A 15,942-nucleotide genomic window follows, 5' to 3' on the forward strand; every position below is an offset into this window, starting at 1 on the left:
TGGACCAGCTGGGACCTGGCGACAACTGAGCCCTGACCCCTGCCTGGCGCCGAGCTCGGGTGTTCCAGAGGCTTCCGCTAGACCACAATTCTCAGGGGCTCGCCCCGGCAAGCTCCCTCCCCGACTTAGCCTCACCTCCCGCGCTGCAGGCCGTGTCTGGGCCTTGGCGCATAGGACGTCGGGAACTGTAGTTTTCTCCAATCAACATATGCCAGAAAGGAGCACAAGGGGACTGCGTTTCCCAGAGTGCAGCGGGGTGGCGAGGGAAGGCAGGGGGGAAGGGACAGTCGGTCGCAGACCGCGCTGGGTTGCCGCCGCCGCTGCCGCCATCGTGCCAGCCCCTCGGGTGAGTGTCGGGGGCTAGCGCGCCTGGGCGGGGGCTGGGCCGCAGGAGGCGCTCTCCGGTCCGCCTGGAGCCTCCGCTGCGAGTTCCTGGGCGGCCCCTCCCCGCCCCCTCCCCCCAGCGGCCCGAAGCCGCGCAGGGCCCGGGCCATGTGTCGCGCGCGGCTCCGCCTCCCGCCGGTCCTCTGAGGCGGCGGCCAGGGGAACACAGAGACAGTCAGGAGCCTATCCTGGGCGTTCCTTGCCCGTGGCGGACGCACCGGACCGCGCCGGGGCCGGGCCTTTTTCTCTAGTCTGGACCACCCAGATGGGGCTCTCCGGGCCCCGCCCCGTCTGGCCTAGACGGGCCTGCCCGAGTCCCTCAAAGTCTGCAGGCAGGCTAGCGGGCCGACCCCAGGCCTACGTCCTGCCGCCAGCCTGAAAAGGATCCGGGGATGGGCAAGCTCCACCCGGCTCGCTCCGGAGTCAGCATTGGGTAAGGGCGCCCGCCTGCCGCAGCCCTACCCTCACCCGGTTCCCAGCCGTAGTTGGGCTAGGATGTATGTGAACGCTCCCTTGCTTGCCTGCTTCCTGAGAGTGCACGAAATCTATCTCCCACTGTGTGGAACTCATGCGTAGGTTCTCGCGTGGAGAGCAGGGTCAGGTAATCTGGGGCTGGAGGGCGGTTCCACGTGGGACTTTACCTGCTGCCAGCCTTGGAGAATCTGGCCTGATGCGACTCTTAGGTCCAGCCCTTGACCTTCCCTGTATCAGTGACCAGGCCACAGGTGTGGATGGATTGGCCGGCCCTGTAAGCGGAGGGATGATGAAAAGAAGCCAAGGAGGTGAAGTTGAATGTGTGAGCCTTCAACACGTTGTTACATCTCTTCAGCACAGCCTTTTCCTCACTTTTGCCCCTCCTAGGGTCATCTGCCCTCCTACCAGAGGAGAATGATTCCATAAGAATAATACCGACAAGGTGGGGTTTAACGGAGGGTCAAGTAGAATCCAGGTCTGAGGTCCATGAGTCTAGTGCCACAGGAGAGGCTGGGCTGCAAGCGACATTGGGCATGGAGCTCACTTGGACTGCTGGGCTTAGATTCGGACTCTGGGGCCCTTCTGAAGCCTGGCTGGCAGAACTAGAGTTGTAGGCTGCAGAAGGTCAGGCTTTCCTCACTTGCTCACTTTCCAACAGCTGAGGAACCTATGAATGTCAGGAAGCTGGTTAGGCCTTGGGAAATTGCCTTTAATGATGGCTCCAGGGACTCCATTGAATCTGGAGAAGGGGGTATCTCGCCACAGAGTAGTTTTCTGACAGGCTTTTTAAAGGCACTTCTGACTGAGTGATGATGAATTAAAGGATGAGTTTAGAGAAGAACATGGGATTTGGGAAGAGACAGTTTGTCAAGCCTTGATTCGTATGACCCAGTGCTGCTTCTGAGCCACAGTTCTTGCAGGGACGAAAGAAGCAGCTAAGTCTCTGTACACCTGGCCTCAGCAGCAAGCTGGTCTCTTAGGAGAGCTGAATTAGGCCCATAATGCAGAAAGCCACCACCCATGAAATTTTCTTTTCCCTTGAGTATTTCTCTAGGTCATATTTACTGGTCATTGGACTCCAGCCTTGTTTTCCTGCAGTTAAATTGCATTCTCCCTGGTTCAGGAGGACAGGCAAGGATCTGTCCAGATCTCCTAACCAGGGCCTGCCTTCTCTTTGAACGCAACTGTCTTAGTCCACATTCTAGCTCAGGAGCACATGCAACTCAGGTTTATTCAGTAGGCTCAGGAGAGGCCTAGTTTGCCAGTGAAGGCGGGCAACAAGGACAGACTACCCACAGGACACACATAGCATCAGTGTGGTTGGATCTCTTAGTCTATAAGCAATTGTTCAAGACCTCAGGGTTGTCTGGGTTGGTTCTTTCTAGGACACTGGTTTCAGGTGAGTTAGGCTTTATGGCTGTGGATTATTTTGCACATTTCAAAGCCCTGGGTGGCTTGATCACAACAGTTTTCTTAAAGGTCAAAAAGATTCTGTTCCTTCTCAGAGGTTACCCAGGAGTAGGAGGAATTCAGGTCCGTCCCTCTCATTCCAGTCCTGGAAGTTCATTATAACTTATGTGTCTGATGTCAGCTAGCCATTGAAGTCCTTGACCTTTGTGGAATTTGGCAGGCCATCTGCATCTCAGAGATAAGAGGAGGACCCTGAGGTTCTCCAGAATCAGTCTGTATGTTCTATTCATATAGGGCTGACTTAGGAGGTGGGGCCTGGCATGGGACAGTCAGGATATGGCTGCATAAGCATGGGGGCAGGGTGTGAGGATGCTGGGTTCTCAACCAGCTCAACATTAGGTTCCTTAGTGACATGGAGCCCACCTTTTTTCTCTGAGCCATGTCTCAGTTTATTCTGCTCTCTGCAGTTGGTGGATTGAGATGAAATGAATGATTTAAGTGAAAGAACTCTCAAATTTTAGAAGTGGAAGTCACCTTGTATCAAAAAAATTCTAGGATTCCCCTACTAAGGCATCAGTATCTTGCTTGAAACTTTTTTCTCCTTTCTCACCAATGATCCATTTTGTTCAGCAGTCATTCTTTGGGTCCTTTCTGTATGTCAGGCTCTGGACTGAGGCTAGATACAGAATAATGAATCCTATCAAGTCCTGGTGCTGGGGAAAGGAGGTCACAGTAGTGGGGGAGACAGGAGTAATGTTGCTGTTACGTGCTGAGGGCTAAATTGAAGGGACCCACAGGGCCCTCTGCAGAAGTGGGGGCTTCTGAATGATTAGAGCACCAAAGAGGAAAGGCTGTTAGTAAGCCCACTCTCCTTTCCAGTGCCTCACAGAAACCACAGAGCAAAGTATACCTCAGGATGTTGGGCCCAGGAAGGTCTGGGGTCCCTTGAGGGATGCTGTCACTACTGCAAATTGCTATGGCTGTTGAGTCTAGCAGCTGTCTATAGCCTGTTCCTTTTCTCTCCCGCAGGAGTCTCTGCTGGGTATTCTCCCGATGCCTGGGAATCTCACCAGCATTTTGTGGTCTGTGGTCTTCTCATTCCCTGGCTGGAGCCTAGGTTTATGGCTTCTGCCCCTTTCACTGAGACCCTCTCGGGTCACATTAAAGTGCCCAGTGCTCCTGTAGTGATACCTATCAGGACATCTTCCCAGAGTGAAACACAGAGGTGCCCTCTCCAGAAATGAAAGGGAATAGTCCTTTTTGGAGATAGGGGCGTGGATCCAAAAAGTTTTCCACAGAATGGACGTTGAAAGTTGGGCAGGATTCCTCTGTCCTGGGGTTGAGCTGAACCTCCTGATGGGCCTTTTTTTAAAGTTATTTTTTTTTTCTGATGGGCCATTTGGGGATATTTATGAGTTTGAAGTTAGCTACCCCTTTCCCAGCTTTGAGATTTTGTGGTTCTCTTGCTTTGACCATATGTGGCAAGAATCCTTTACTCCCTCCCTGAGGCCGGCAGCAGCATGTGGGTTGTCCCTGCAGTGACTTCCAGGGCTAGAATCAGTCTGGCGTGACTAATCATTCAGGTCAGCACCCTGACCACCAGGTATCTATGGTACCTTCTCCCTTCATGCCCTATCAGCTGAAATGTATCTTCTTGAGAGGAATCTTAAGGTCTTAGTGGCCAGGAAAGAGGGACACAGGAGGGCCCAGGATGACCCTTCTGACTTCCCTGGGCCTTATTCTTTATTTGTTGCTGGTACCTGCTTTGTGCCAACTCCTTAAGCCCCTAGGCTGGAGAGGGGGCTACCATGGAGAAGCCTCCTTATGAGAGCGTTGTGTCCAAGGTACCTGGGAACTGAAGGCAGTTTGTCTCAGTAAACTAGGGACATTCTGGAATGTTTATTTCTTAAAGTCTTGATACTCCATTGGAGCCACTGGGTCTCACCATGGCAGAAACTGCTGCCCCCTAGAAGGATATATGTGTGTAGAGTAGAGACCTTGCAGAGGTAGTTCAGGCCTGGGTGAATGCAAGTTCTCAGTTGTAGAGTATAAACCTGTTTTGACAGGCTGAGTATGCACTCAGAGGCTTTCTGTCCTGACAGGCATGGAGCTTGCTGATTTCAGTAGAGAACAAAAAGGCCTGGATTTCGTTCCTCACTGCCTCATTTTGCCACCTATGTGCTTTCTGCTTCTTGACATTGGCTCTCAGCTGTTCCACTCCAGGCCAGTTTTTTGGACATTTTAATGCTGGCTCTGCCCGAGGCCTTGTATAGTCTTGAATTCTTCCTTAACCTTTTGGAGTCTTGGTTTCTTCATCTACAAAGTTATGATCATCATACCAGCTTTACAGGGCTGTGAAGCTCAAATGAGGGAATACATGTAACTATTCAGCTTGTAGGAGTTTGGCTTATCGTACATGAACCAGCAAATTCATGAATGGGAGCTGTCTAGGACAGGGGTCTCAGAGATCCTTGAGCCACCTGGAAAGGGGCGACTACTCAGGAAATGAGTAAATGCAGAGCAGAGAGACCAGAATGCAGGTCTCAGAGTTGAGTTTCTAGGCTAGCCAGGGCAGCCTGAAGGCCCTGGAGCCCTCCCTCCAAATAGAAGAGAAGGGAAAGGCCCTTACGGTACTGAAGGCACCAGACCTTGGCTGATTTCTCTCCATACTTCGGGCAGGGAAGTGGTGGATGAGGCCATTCCTGGTCCTGGGTCGAGGCTGCTCCACAGTGTGGTGCCCCTACAGGAAGCTGAGTTACCCACCTTCTTCCTAGCTCTTGACCTAGTGTTCACCTAGGACCTGCCAATGACTCCTTATAACTGGGCCCTGCTTCATACCCTCAGTTGATTACCCTAACTTCCTCATAATTACTGCTGAGGGGACAGGGTCAGAGAGTCATCTCTTGAGGGAGAGGAGGAGCTAGCTAGAGGCTAGGCCTTTGAGGGTGTGGTTGTGTGCCTGCTTTTCAGCCACAGTTGTCCCTCCAAAGAATTGTTCCTTAACAGCTGGGACAGAACATTTGAGTGAAGGGGAGGTAGGTCACTTGGCCACTTAAATTGAACAGGGTTTGTCCAGAACTCACTCCTCCAGAGAAGAAGGGCTGGACCAGGTATCTTGGGAACAGGGATGCCCCAGTCAGGGAGACAGACCATAAACAAATACATATGTGTGACAGTCTAATGCAGTGACAAGTGCTAAGACAGTACAGGATGGTGAAGTGAGTAACTGGGTGGCTATGTTAGACTGAGTGGTCAGGGAAGATGTCTGTGAGGAGAAGACATTTGAGCTGACCCTTACAAGTGACAAGGAGTCAGACACATGAAGATCTAGGGGGAAGAGTAATCTAGGTAAAAAGATCAGCAGTTGCAAAGCCCTCGGCTGGAACAGGCTTGACATCTTCCAGAAACAGGAAAATGCCCAGAGTGGCTGCAGAGAAGGGGAGGCATTGAGTAGCAGGAGATGAAGTTGAAGAGTCGGGAGGCCAGGTTACCCAGGGCCTTGAAGGCAGGATAAGTGGTTGAGACTTTGTCAGTGGGGAATGGGAAGGACAGTCATTGGAGGGCCGTAAGACAGGATACACAGCACCCCTCACCATGAAGAGAGAGGCAATTTGTTACTGAAGGACAGGCACCCTTCAGTGTCTTCCTGTCTAGCTGTAGCCCACCACCTTCTCCTCACTCCCTGCAGTACACACCTGTGCTCTGGGTTTAAGCCAAGGTTGGCTGTCAATCCCACTTGTCAGAGGAGTCCTTCCCAGCCTTTGTTGGTTGGGAAGTCCTCGCAGACAGTACGTGTGAGGGTAATGGCCATGTTTGGTGCTGATTTCAAGGACCCCGCTAGAAGCTTGGCACATCTGCTGGCATTCTCTGTGGGCCTTGGTGATGGACCCTCAAATGTGAGCATCCTTCTGTGTATCAGTATGAAGTTAGTAATGTCCTCTTCCCCATCACTCTCCTGCCCCCATCCCTGCCGCAGGTCCAGCTAGGCCAGGATCTATCTCGGCTTTGCTGAGATGGTAGAATGGGGTTGTGACTTTGAAGGTTTGGGAAAACTAAGAGATCATTCCCTGTGAAAATGTCTATTGTTTGGTGTGGAAATCTGCCTGGTTCCTTTGTTTGGAGGTAGAAGCACTATCAGGCCTGTCTTGCCCCATCTGAGAAAGTCAAGGTTAGAGATCCAGGGCTTCAGCCCTACGTACTGTTCATTTTTATCCCCAGACCAGTTGTCTCTGGGAGTTCTGGCTCTGGAGTCCTCTAAGCCTAGTTCGGTCTAGTTACACCATCTGTTAGGCCTGTGACCTTGAGAAAATTAGCTGACCTTGCTGAGCCTCATTTTGCTCATCTCTAGCATGGAGTTGACTCACAGGGTGTTTAAAACAAGTGTGCATAAAGCCCTTAGCATGTTTCTACACCTAATACGCATTAGGGAAAATGAGACGTTATCAGCTGGACACAGCTGTTTCAAGTTTTGAAATACTGGAAACACTGACCCAGAATTTGGGGATAAAAATGAAGATTTTCTGTTACCCAATGGGATCTTCTGGGCCAGCAATTTTAACCTGGGGTCTATGACTGACCCTCAGGGAGTGTGAGCAACTTGAAATCTCTCACAAGGCTGGGTAATCTCTGCCTCTGTGCAAGTTTATTAAGAGAGGGCCACAGTTTTTGAGGCATTCTTAGAGGGTCTTTGTACCCACAGAGACCTAAGGGTCAGTGAAGGCTAATGCTCAGTGGGCGAGAGGTCACCAAGGTCATTTCTGCTCCTCAAGGAGCCTGGCCTTGGTCAGCCTGCAGACTATTGAGGTGAAGCAGGAGATGGCGTTGTCAGCGGCCCTCTTGGAAGAGCTATAGGAGAAGCCATCTTCAAGGTCAGTTCCCAATCTGGTGTAAGGCTCTGAGCCTTGGCATTTTGTTTCTTTCCAGGCTGTTCTTTAAATGTACTAGAAACAAGGTCAGGGCTTGCTGGCCGTCCTGGGGAACATCCTCCCATCCTCCCCTGTGTTGCATGGGGATGAGAGGGGGGCTCTGCACCCTGCTGCTTTTTCTGGACTCAGGAATGCTCCCTCCCAGCCATGAGTTGAAAGCTTTGTGGAAGATTTGGAATTAGAAATCTTGCAGTTTGCTGGGCCATGCTCTGTGCTGGGAGATTGGAGGGGTGGAATAGGGTGTGGCAAGAACCACATTGCAACCCTCACAGCCCAGAGTTACCATGTTCCGGCAGAGGAGTAGACCCTGGGTGTGTTGATATGGATTTGCACATGGTTTTGGGGTCAACATTTGAGTCTAGGAAGGAGGACCCAAATAGGTGGCAGCTGAACAGTGACTTGAGGGGAGAGCAGGAACTGACCAGGCAGTCAGGAACTGATGAGGGGAGAGAGGGCATCCCGGCCTAGGGACTCACCTGTGCAAAAAACACAAGGAGCAAACATGCAGCGAGTTCTGGTGTATTTATGTGTGGAGCTGGATGAAGGAAGGAGAGAATAGCTAAGGAGTTAGGGATAGGTGTGGATAGCCACCTGTGGAATTTTGAGGGTTTGACCTTTAACACAAGTGTTTTGTAGGGGAGAGACATGGTCGCCTTGTGGTTTAGAGCTCAGGGATGCAAAGTTTTCAGAAATAAAACACTGACCTTGACCAGAGGACCCAGATCAGCATTGATGTACTGGGTCGGCTTGGGGCAAGACTCCCCACATCGCTGAACCTCAGTTTTCCCACTTGCAAAGTGGGATGACTGAAATCTGACCACATGGCGATTGTGGTCACTACACAGAGGTAAATGCATCATAGTCAAGCAGGCCTTGAACAAGGTTGGTATTGGCCTCAGCAGACCCACTTGATATCTTTAAAGCAGTTTTCAATCCACATACTTTTGAAGTTTCCTTCTCGTACTTTCTGGGGGCCCCCTGAGCAGTCCTGTTCCTTGGGACTGCCCTGCTCTACTAGACTAAAGAGCTCCTCTGTCCCTTTATTCCTCCATCCTCTTTATTCCACCATTACTTCTGCCAAGTAGTTTTTTATTAGCAAGTTATCACACCATTAAGAACAATGTTGAAAAAGGAAAAGACACCCCCACACTTCCTCCACCTCACCATCCCACCATATGGTGCCACTTTTCTTGTCTCTGAATCAGCTTGTTGCCTTATTTCCCTTCACCTTCCATCTCCACCTTCCCAGTTTCCCACCCTTATCTCTTCTCACGCCCCCAGGCATTTGCTTACGCTGTTGGCGTACTCTTTCTCCAAGACTTTCCATGAAGGCTGCCCAGCCTTGCTGAGGACAGAGGGAGAGGTGGCCCTTATCCATTCCTCCAGCTTTCCGCCTGCCTCAGGGTTCTTGGGAGCTGGGCAAGGCATCTTGTGGGTAAGATGTGGTAGGGTCAGGCCTCAGTCAATGAGCCAAACATAGTGAATACTAGAGTGGGAGGGGCAGAGATGTGAGGTGTGGGGCTGTGTCTTGCCTCCAGTAACCCATGTTTGTGTGGGTACAGGCACAGTCTGATCCCTTGGAAATATGACCAAGACAGCAGCTGAGACCAGCTGTTGATCCTGTACTTTCCCCACTTGTTGATTTGTTTCTTAGCAAAGTGTGAATTGAGACACACCTTGTCCCAAGCAGGCATGGCTGGGTCCAAGCTTTCTCCTCTGCTTGTTTTAGACTTTCCTGGACATTTCTTAGTCATCCCAGCACTGAGCTGCTATTTTTAGTGCAACTACCTCCTAGAGGACCTAAAATAAAGCTGGCTCAGCTTCCTGGCCCCTTACTGGCTGGTGTGTTGGTCACAGGCTGGGAGACTGGCTGGATTGGGGATGAGCCACTGCCCTCCTACACTGTTCTTCCCCCTGGCTTCTCTGGCCTTGGGTGAAGTCATAGAGACTGGAGTGAACTAGCACTTACCACGTTGAGCTGAGAGCTTTACTAGGTTCCCTTCGTGAGGCTTCATAACCACTGGCAGCATCAGGATTCCACCCCCTTACAGAGGAGGGAGCTGAGGCCCTAAGAAAGGCAGTGACTTGCATCAGATCCCACCACTGCCAGTGATTGTCTGCCGGAGTCAAACCCACTTCCTTACTGCTTTGGTTCAGAGTCCTGTTACTAGGAGAGAGGGGATGAGCTCCTCTACAGTCAGAGGCAACTGCAGAACAACACACAGGTGTGCTGTCATGAGATCCTGCAGTGAGATGCAGGCTTCCTACCTGGGAGGGGCCTAGCAAAGCCTGAACAGCTCTTTCATCTGGGACTTGGATTTTCCATCTACAGCCTTGGGTTCCTGATATCTGTAGCTGGGAGGGGTCTCCCCTCCCCCTCAGAGACAAAAGAGGGGCAGTCCCTTATGATGGAGCCAGTGCTGGGATGGAGAGATGATGTCATGACACATTTCCCCCTCACAGACTTCATTTCCCCTCCCAATATTTCTCCATTATTACCTGAGACCCTCTGAGTTCATGGCCCCAACTCTGAAGTGGATAGGTGTAGCCCCCATCAGTGAAGAAATGAAGTGTCACCTGGCCTCAAAGAAGTAAACAAAGGTGAGGGGATGTCACTCGCTGTTTTTTTTGCAAATGTGGCCTTGAGAAGCCATTCCCCCCTACTCACTGGGTCTTCCACCTGCCCTTCCAGTAAAATCCTGGGGCAGTGTTGAGGGACTGAGGGCTGCAATAGAAGACACTCCACCCATAGACATCAGTAGTTCCCAGCCTACAAAGTGGGAAGAATAGCAGCAACTGGCCTTGCAGTTTGTTGAGAAGATTAAATGAAAAGCTATGGGGAGCGTGCTTAGCTCCTCCTTAAAAACCCATCCTTCCGTTGGACTTGCTCTGAGCTTCCTTTGTCCTGGCTCCACCCTCAGCATCTATCCTGTGTACTCCAGGATCCTGCCACCTCTCTGTTTCATCAACAGAGCTCCTCAAAGATGGGGCTGAGTCTAGTCCACCTCTGGGCTCCCTGCTGGTCTGTACTGAGGGGTCGCTTATTAGTTCCCTGGCCCCTCTCTGTGTTCCCTGGGAGAACAGACCTCAGCAAAGGACTCCCTGCTCAGGGAGGTCTGGGAGGGGTAGGGGTCAGTGAGGAGACAGTGTGGCTGGCTACCTCCTCCTTCCACAGTACCAGAGTACCAACACTTTCTTCCCTGTCTGGCTGTTCTTGCAGGTCTCAACGAGGCCGGGTGACGCTCCAGAATGGGAGACAAGCCAATTTGGGAGCAGATTGGATCCAGCTTCATTCAACATTACTACCAGTTATTTGATAACGACAGAACCCAGCTAGGCGCAATTTATGTAAGTCTTCAGCTCTAGGACTAGAGGGGGACCCCAGGGGATCAATTCAGATATTGGCCAAGGCCTTCAGTTCACAGGTTCTGGCAGCCCTCAGTGGATTTGACTGTATCCTTTTATCTGAGCTTCTGTCCATGGGACAGGGGGCTTAAGACCTAGCCCAACTCCCTGCTCCACATACTCCCTTCTGTCATCTTCCACAAGAGTGTGGATCCTGGTTCCCTAGGCAGGGAGGTTCTAGGCTTGCCATTCCGTGGTCCTGGGAGTGTCTCTGTTCCAGATTGGGCAGCGGCAGACAGAGGCTAGTTCTCACGGTGCCCTCTGGAAGCAGCAGTTATGAGCATCATCATCATAGTCCTCATCTCTCCTGGAGACCCCAGGTCCAGCTTCCTTTTGGGCGACCAAAAACCCCTGAATGCTCATGGGAAACAAATGGGGTTAGCCAAAGGAGGCTGATGTGTTTTTTGAGAAACCCTTCTATGCAGGCATTGTTTGCTGCTATTTTAATGATGTTCATATACACCAAGAATTACTTGTATTTGATCCTGCCCAAGACAGAAATGTGATTGATCAGGCATGCCTAGCAGGTCTGTCCAGGATAAGAATGATAGGAGTCATCCAGCATAACCTTGGAGCCTGACTGGGCTGTGGACAAACTTCTCTGAGTCACCCTCCAAAACGCCAGGGTCAGTAGAGAAATTTTGAAGAAAACAGAGGGATCTTACCAGTGGAAGACAAGCACAAGTATTTGATTATCATTATCATAGATAGGGTAATTTTAAAAACTCAAACTGATCTGACTGTGGAATCCTGGCACTTCTGCCTCATTGATTTTAAAATCAATTAAAGCAGGCCTGACCCAAAGAAGAGTTAGCAGGGTCCTAAAAGAGTACTTTATGTATGTCATTCTATATAATCCTCAGCACATGTCCCCTTTAAAGATCAGGAAACTGAGAGTTGGGGGAAGAAAACAGTAACTTGTCTAAGTCATAGCTGATAAGTAGCAGAGGCAATTTTGAGTTCTGCCCCTGAAGGCTGTGGCAGGGACAATCTGGAGGAGGGGGCATGAAGTTAGCAAGAAACTTGTTGATGGTAGGGAAGGTCCCAGGCTAGGCCTTGAAAGGCCTTGTCAGCCTTCATCCCTCCCTGACCCCATGGGAAGGGCCTTATGGAACTCAGCCTGGGCTCTAGAGATGGTGATAAACATAGGATTTTCCAAGTAATTTCTGATGGCTTTTCTGGGACTGGTACTGACTGACTACACAGCAGGATGGCTTTTGGCTGAGCCCCGGCCATACATAACCAGCCTGGAGCTCATACATACTGAAGGCCACTTGACTTCTTGAATAAAAACTGGGAAATGAACTTATTCATTACTAAGTTTTTATTTTGTTACGTAGTCTTTCAGAGGTTGGGCTCTGCGATGATAGAGTGTAATTAAGAAATTGTGAATTGTGTAAAATTTGGAAACTACCCTTGGTTCCCTTCTTTACAGACAGGGAAACTAACACATGGACTCATTTCCCCAGGCAAGACCTTTTTCAGGGTCCTTTCAGGGCCTCAGGGATATTCCTTGTGCTCTGAGGCTCTGACCCCACGTTTCCTGGTTTTCAGATTGATGCGTCATGCCTTACGTGGGAAGGACAGCAATTCCAGGGGAAAGCTGCCATTGTGGAGAAATTGTCTGTAAGTAAGGGCCAGGGCTGGGCTGCTGGTAGCTCCTTCCCCACCTTGCTGGCCTCAGCCCACACCCACTCTTTCTCTTACAGAGCCTTCCGTTCCAGAAAATCCAGCACAGCATCACAGCGCAGGACCATCAGCCCACACCAGATAGCTGCATCATCAGCATGGTTGTGGGCCAGCTCAAGGTAATAGTGCTGCTTCCCTATGATGTGACCTGCTTATCAAGGGACACCCAGGCAAAGTGATGCCTAGAGCTGCGTAGCTCAATGCAATCAATAGTCATCAGCCACATGTGGTGATTTTTAAATTACATTAACTAAGAAGAAATAAAATCAAAATGTAGTTTCTCGGTTGCATTAGTCATATTTCAAGTGCTCATAGTCAATCACTTGTGGCTGCCTATTGGACAATGCAAACAGAACATTTCTGTTATTGCAGCAAGTTCTCGTGGAGGGCACTGGTTTAGAGCCTTTTGGAAAAGGGACAAGAGGTTTAGGAGCAGGATGGGGCTGTGAAGCCACAGGGCCTTTTACTGCCCCACAGTGTATGTGGGCTTTCTGCAGGCAGCTGACCCTGAATGAGCCAGCTGGATGCTAAGTAGCAGTTCCCTACTGGACTCCATACCACCACTCCCTGAGCTGGCTGCTGGCTTCTCCATCTGCTGAGCAAAGCAGATTCCTGGAACTCCTGCTTCTGTCTGCATTTTCTCTTCCCCTTCTCAAGACCTGTTCCCTTCAAAGCTTTCATGTGGTCCCTCAGCACCCCAGGAACTCCTACCTGTTATGCTTTAGCTGACTGACCTCAGACTCTTGGTTTCTAAAAAGCCTCTCCTCCTTCTCAAAGCTGGACAAATGAGCTGCCCCTTAATCAGGTTCCAACCTCCTGGGCCTGTGTCATGCTGGGGCCCAGAATAATAGGCCCACATGCATTGTCCTTAGACTAGGCAGGGCTTCCTGAGTCCAATAGGAGGGTGGAGGGAGGTGGGGCTCCCTAGGCCTCTGCAGTAGTTTATCCAACTCTAAAGCCCCCAAAGGACTTATTTGCCTCCTTGCTGGTTATAATTACTGGAAAGACCAGTGATGGTAGGGATAGCGCTGGTTAGTGGGCCCTTGCCTCAACTAGGCCTTACCCGAGTCTTCAGCAGTTTGACTGGAAATCTCTTGCCTTTCTGTTTTCATTGCAAATGTTATATGTTACATTACAAGAAACAGACCACCTGATAGTGATGCTTCATTTTTCCCCCAGAGAGCTGTCATCACAGTGTGAGCTTGGTTTTGAGCCTTTTCTCATGTACTTGGCCATAGTCAGTATAAGCAGTAGTTTCTCCTGCTTGGACTAACTGGCATAATCAGACACTAAGATTGTTTCGTTTTTAAATACTGTAAGTTACATGGAAACACTGTGAAACTCTTTCAAATTGATCACTTTGCCCAAAAACGTGGGCTCAGAGGCACATATGTTCTCTGCTCTGTTGTAGCTAACTGGTGAGTTGTTCTGCAGTTTAAGTGTATGTAGCAGTGTGAGCTGGCATCTATAGGCCTCTGTGGGCCCAGTTTAGTGTGTTTTATACATTATGTCCATTCAGTCACAAGTACCCCTTAGCTCTCCTAGGATTTGAGTCCTGGGGTCTTATCTCCTGCTACTGAATTCCCTTCCTGTTCCTTGGCCATCTTACTGAACCATTTTCTTTCTTCTCACAGGCCGATGAAGATCCCATCATGGGGTTCCACCAGATGTTCCTATTAAAGAACATCAACGATGCCTGGGTTTGCACCAATGACATGTTCAGGCTTGCCCTGCACAACTTCGGCTGACCTCCTCCCAGCCAGGCACTCATGCTGTTTCCTCCTCCCTCCTCTTCCTGATACTATTCACACTCCTCCAGATGCTCCAAATATCATACACAAATGAGCAGGACCACGGTAGGAGTGGGCGCAGTGCGCTACTGCTACCGAGGTATTGTGCATGATGTTTGGACGCTAGACTAGTTGCATCTGACAGGAGAAGTTTGTGTTGTACCAGCGCATGCCTTGGAAAGACTTAAGTAATGCAAAAGGTTGTCTTTTTTTTTTTTTTTTTTTTTTAATCTACTGACAAGTTGCTCTAGTAACCCAAAGAAGTGAAGGAGAAAGCAGCTGCCTCACCGCCCAGATATTGATTTGTTCAGATGTTTCAATGCCTCATGATACAATAAAACCACGAAAATTTTCGTAACAGTTTAAATTGTTTTAATTAGTTTAATAGTTGGCTGGGCATCAGTAACTACACTGCCCCATTGGCTCTCTTATGTCTCACCCTCCCACTTCTACTCCAACTCAGCAATACCTGTTGCAAGGAGAAAATGCTGAAACAGTACTCTCAGCTAGCTTCTCTTGTAGGACATAGTGTTCCCCTCTCCAGCCCACCTGGTATTGGGAAAGTGAGCTGCAGACAGGGAGAATTCAGGTCTAGCCTAAAGCTTCCCTTGCACTGAAGTCTCTACAGTCACTTCTGATACCTCCTGTTACCTCTCCACTGGGAAGGGTCAGGGCGCTAATGACATGTGAGATGCTCCATAATCCTATAGAAGATGGAGAAGCCTTGGCAAAAATGACCCATTAGGTTCATGCCTCCTGGACTGAGGGCTCAGCAAGACCTAGTATGAGCAGAGGTTTGAGGGAGAGGGGCCTCTTCTATCCACAGAAGGGTCAGGATCACATCCATTGTGTCCCACAAATGCCAAGCCAGCAGAGAGCAGCTCATTTCCTGTACCACCTGCAAAGGGGAGTGCCTCAAACAGCCAGCCTCCAGTGCCCACAGAGCCAAGCCCATTTGGGTTGGAGTATAGATTTAGATTTAGAAAGTAATCTGAGTTTGAGGGATTCAGGTTCTAGGATATCTTACCCCTGAGACCTCTGCAGGGCATCTCTAGAGCTCCTATTCCCTCCCTTGCCACACACACTCATACCTTCACACTGTCTTCAAATCCTGGGAAGTCTTAGGTGTTGGAGCAATTTCTCCTCAGTTTGGGGGACAGGCTTTGCCTAGTACAAATCTAGCCCTTTAGTTCTGAGGCCTTGGTAGTGTAAAACTGGTCGCAAAGTAGCATCCACGGGCTAGAACCAAACCCAGGACTTGGACTGGTGCCCTGTTAAAGGTTTTAGGATTGGTGAGGACACCACAGCTTTGCCTGACCTTCTACACCCACTCCCCACCCTTCTCTCCTGCACTATGAACAGAAACCAAGGACTTCCTCAGACCGCCACAGGTTCCCTGGCTACACTGGGCACAGGGCTGGATGATGTGCTGTTTGAAAGGACAGCATACTCAGGAGATTTCAGTGGGACTGATTTCTAGGCTGCAGTATTTTTGGAGGGGTGGAGGTTGGGGAGAGAGGTAGTTGTCTGCTGCCTCTTAAACCACCTTGTATAAAATCTGCAATGCAGCTTCTTCCATGTACCTGTGCCTGAAATGTCTGCAATAAAGAGATGTTTGTAAACTGGTTTCTTTCTTTCTGCCTGAGGGTGCCTGGTCGTGCGAGGGGGTGCTGGGGGACTTTGGGAAACAATGTATTTGTGGTGGGACCACCTCCTCTGCCCTTGGATTTCTGGTCCCATGACTTTGCAGGTCCTCTTAAGCCTTGGATTACACCGACCCAATTCCCAAAGGGAAGCCGAAGCTTCTGCCAATTCAGCTTGTTTCTAGGGTATCTGAGGGATTCAGCCTGGGCAACCGAATTGAC

At 50.1% G+C, this 15,942-nt stretch overlaps 1 protein-coding gene across 4 annotated transcripts; it reads left to right on the forward strand.

Moving 5' to 3' along the window:
- Positions 1-211: 211 nt before the first annotated feature.
- Positions 212-14,444, forward strand: NUTF2 (nuclear transport factor 2). Of its 4 annotated transcripts, none has more exons than XM_032486582.1 (5): positions 212-346; positions 10,414-10,541; positions 12,153-12,224; positions 12,308-12,406; positions 13,922-14,444. In XM_032486582.1, the coding sequence occupies exons 2-5, from the start codon at positions 10,443-10,445 to the stop codon at positions 14,033-14,035; spliced, it is 384 nt and encodes a 127-aa protein (XP_032342473.1). In that variant the 5' UTR covers positions 212-346; positions 10,414-10,442; the 3' UTR covers positions 14,036-14,444. The 4 variants fall into 4 exon arrangements, with proteins under 4 accessions (XP_032342473.1, XP_032342475.1, XP_014411277.1 ...); XM_014555791.2 differs by lacking the exon at positions 212-346 and adding an exon at positions 404-817; XM_032486583.1 differs by lacking the exon at positions 212-346 and adding an exon at positions 8,482-8,628.
- Positions 14,445-15,942: the final 1,498 nt, after the last annotated feature.

Source organism: Camelus ferus, chromosome 9, assembly GCF_009834535.1.
Source record: "Camelus ferus isolate YT-003-E chromosome 9, BCGSAC_Cfer_1.0, whole genome shotgun sequence".
Lineage (NCBI taxonomy): Eukaryota > Metazoa > Chordata > Mammalia > Artiodactyla > Camelidae > Camelus > Camelus ferus.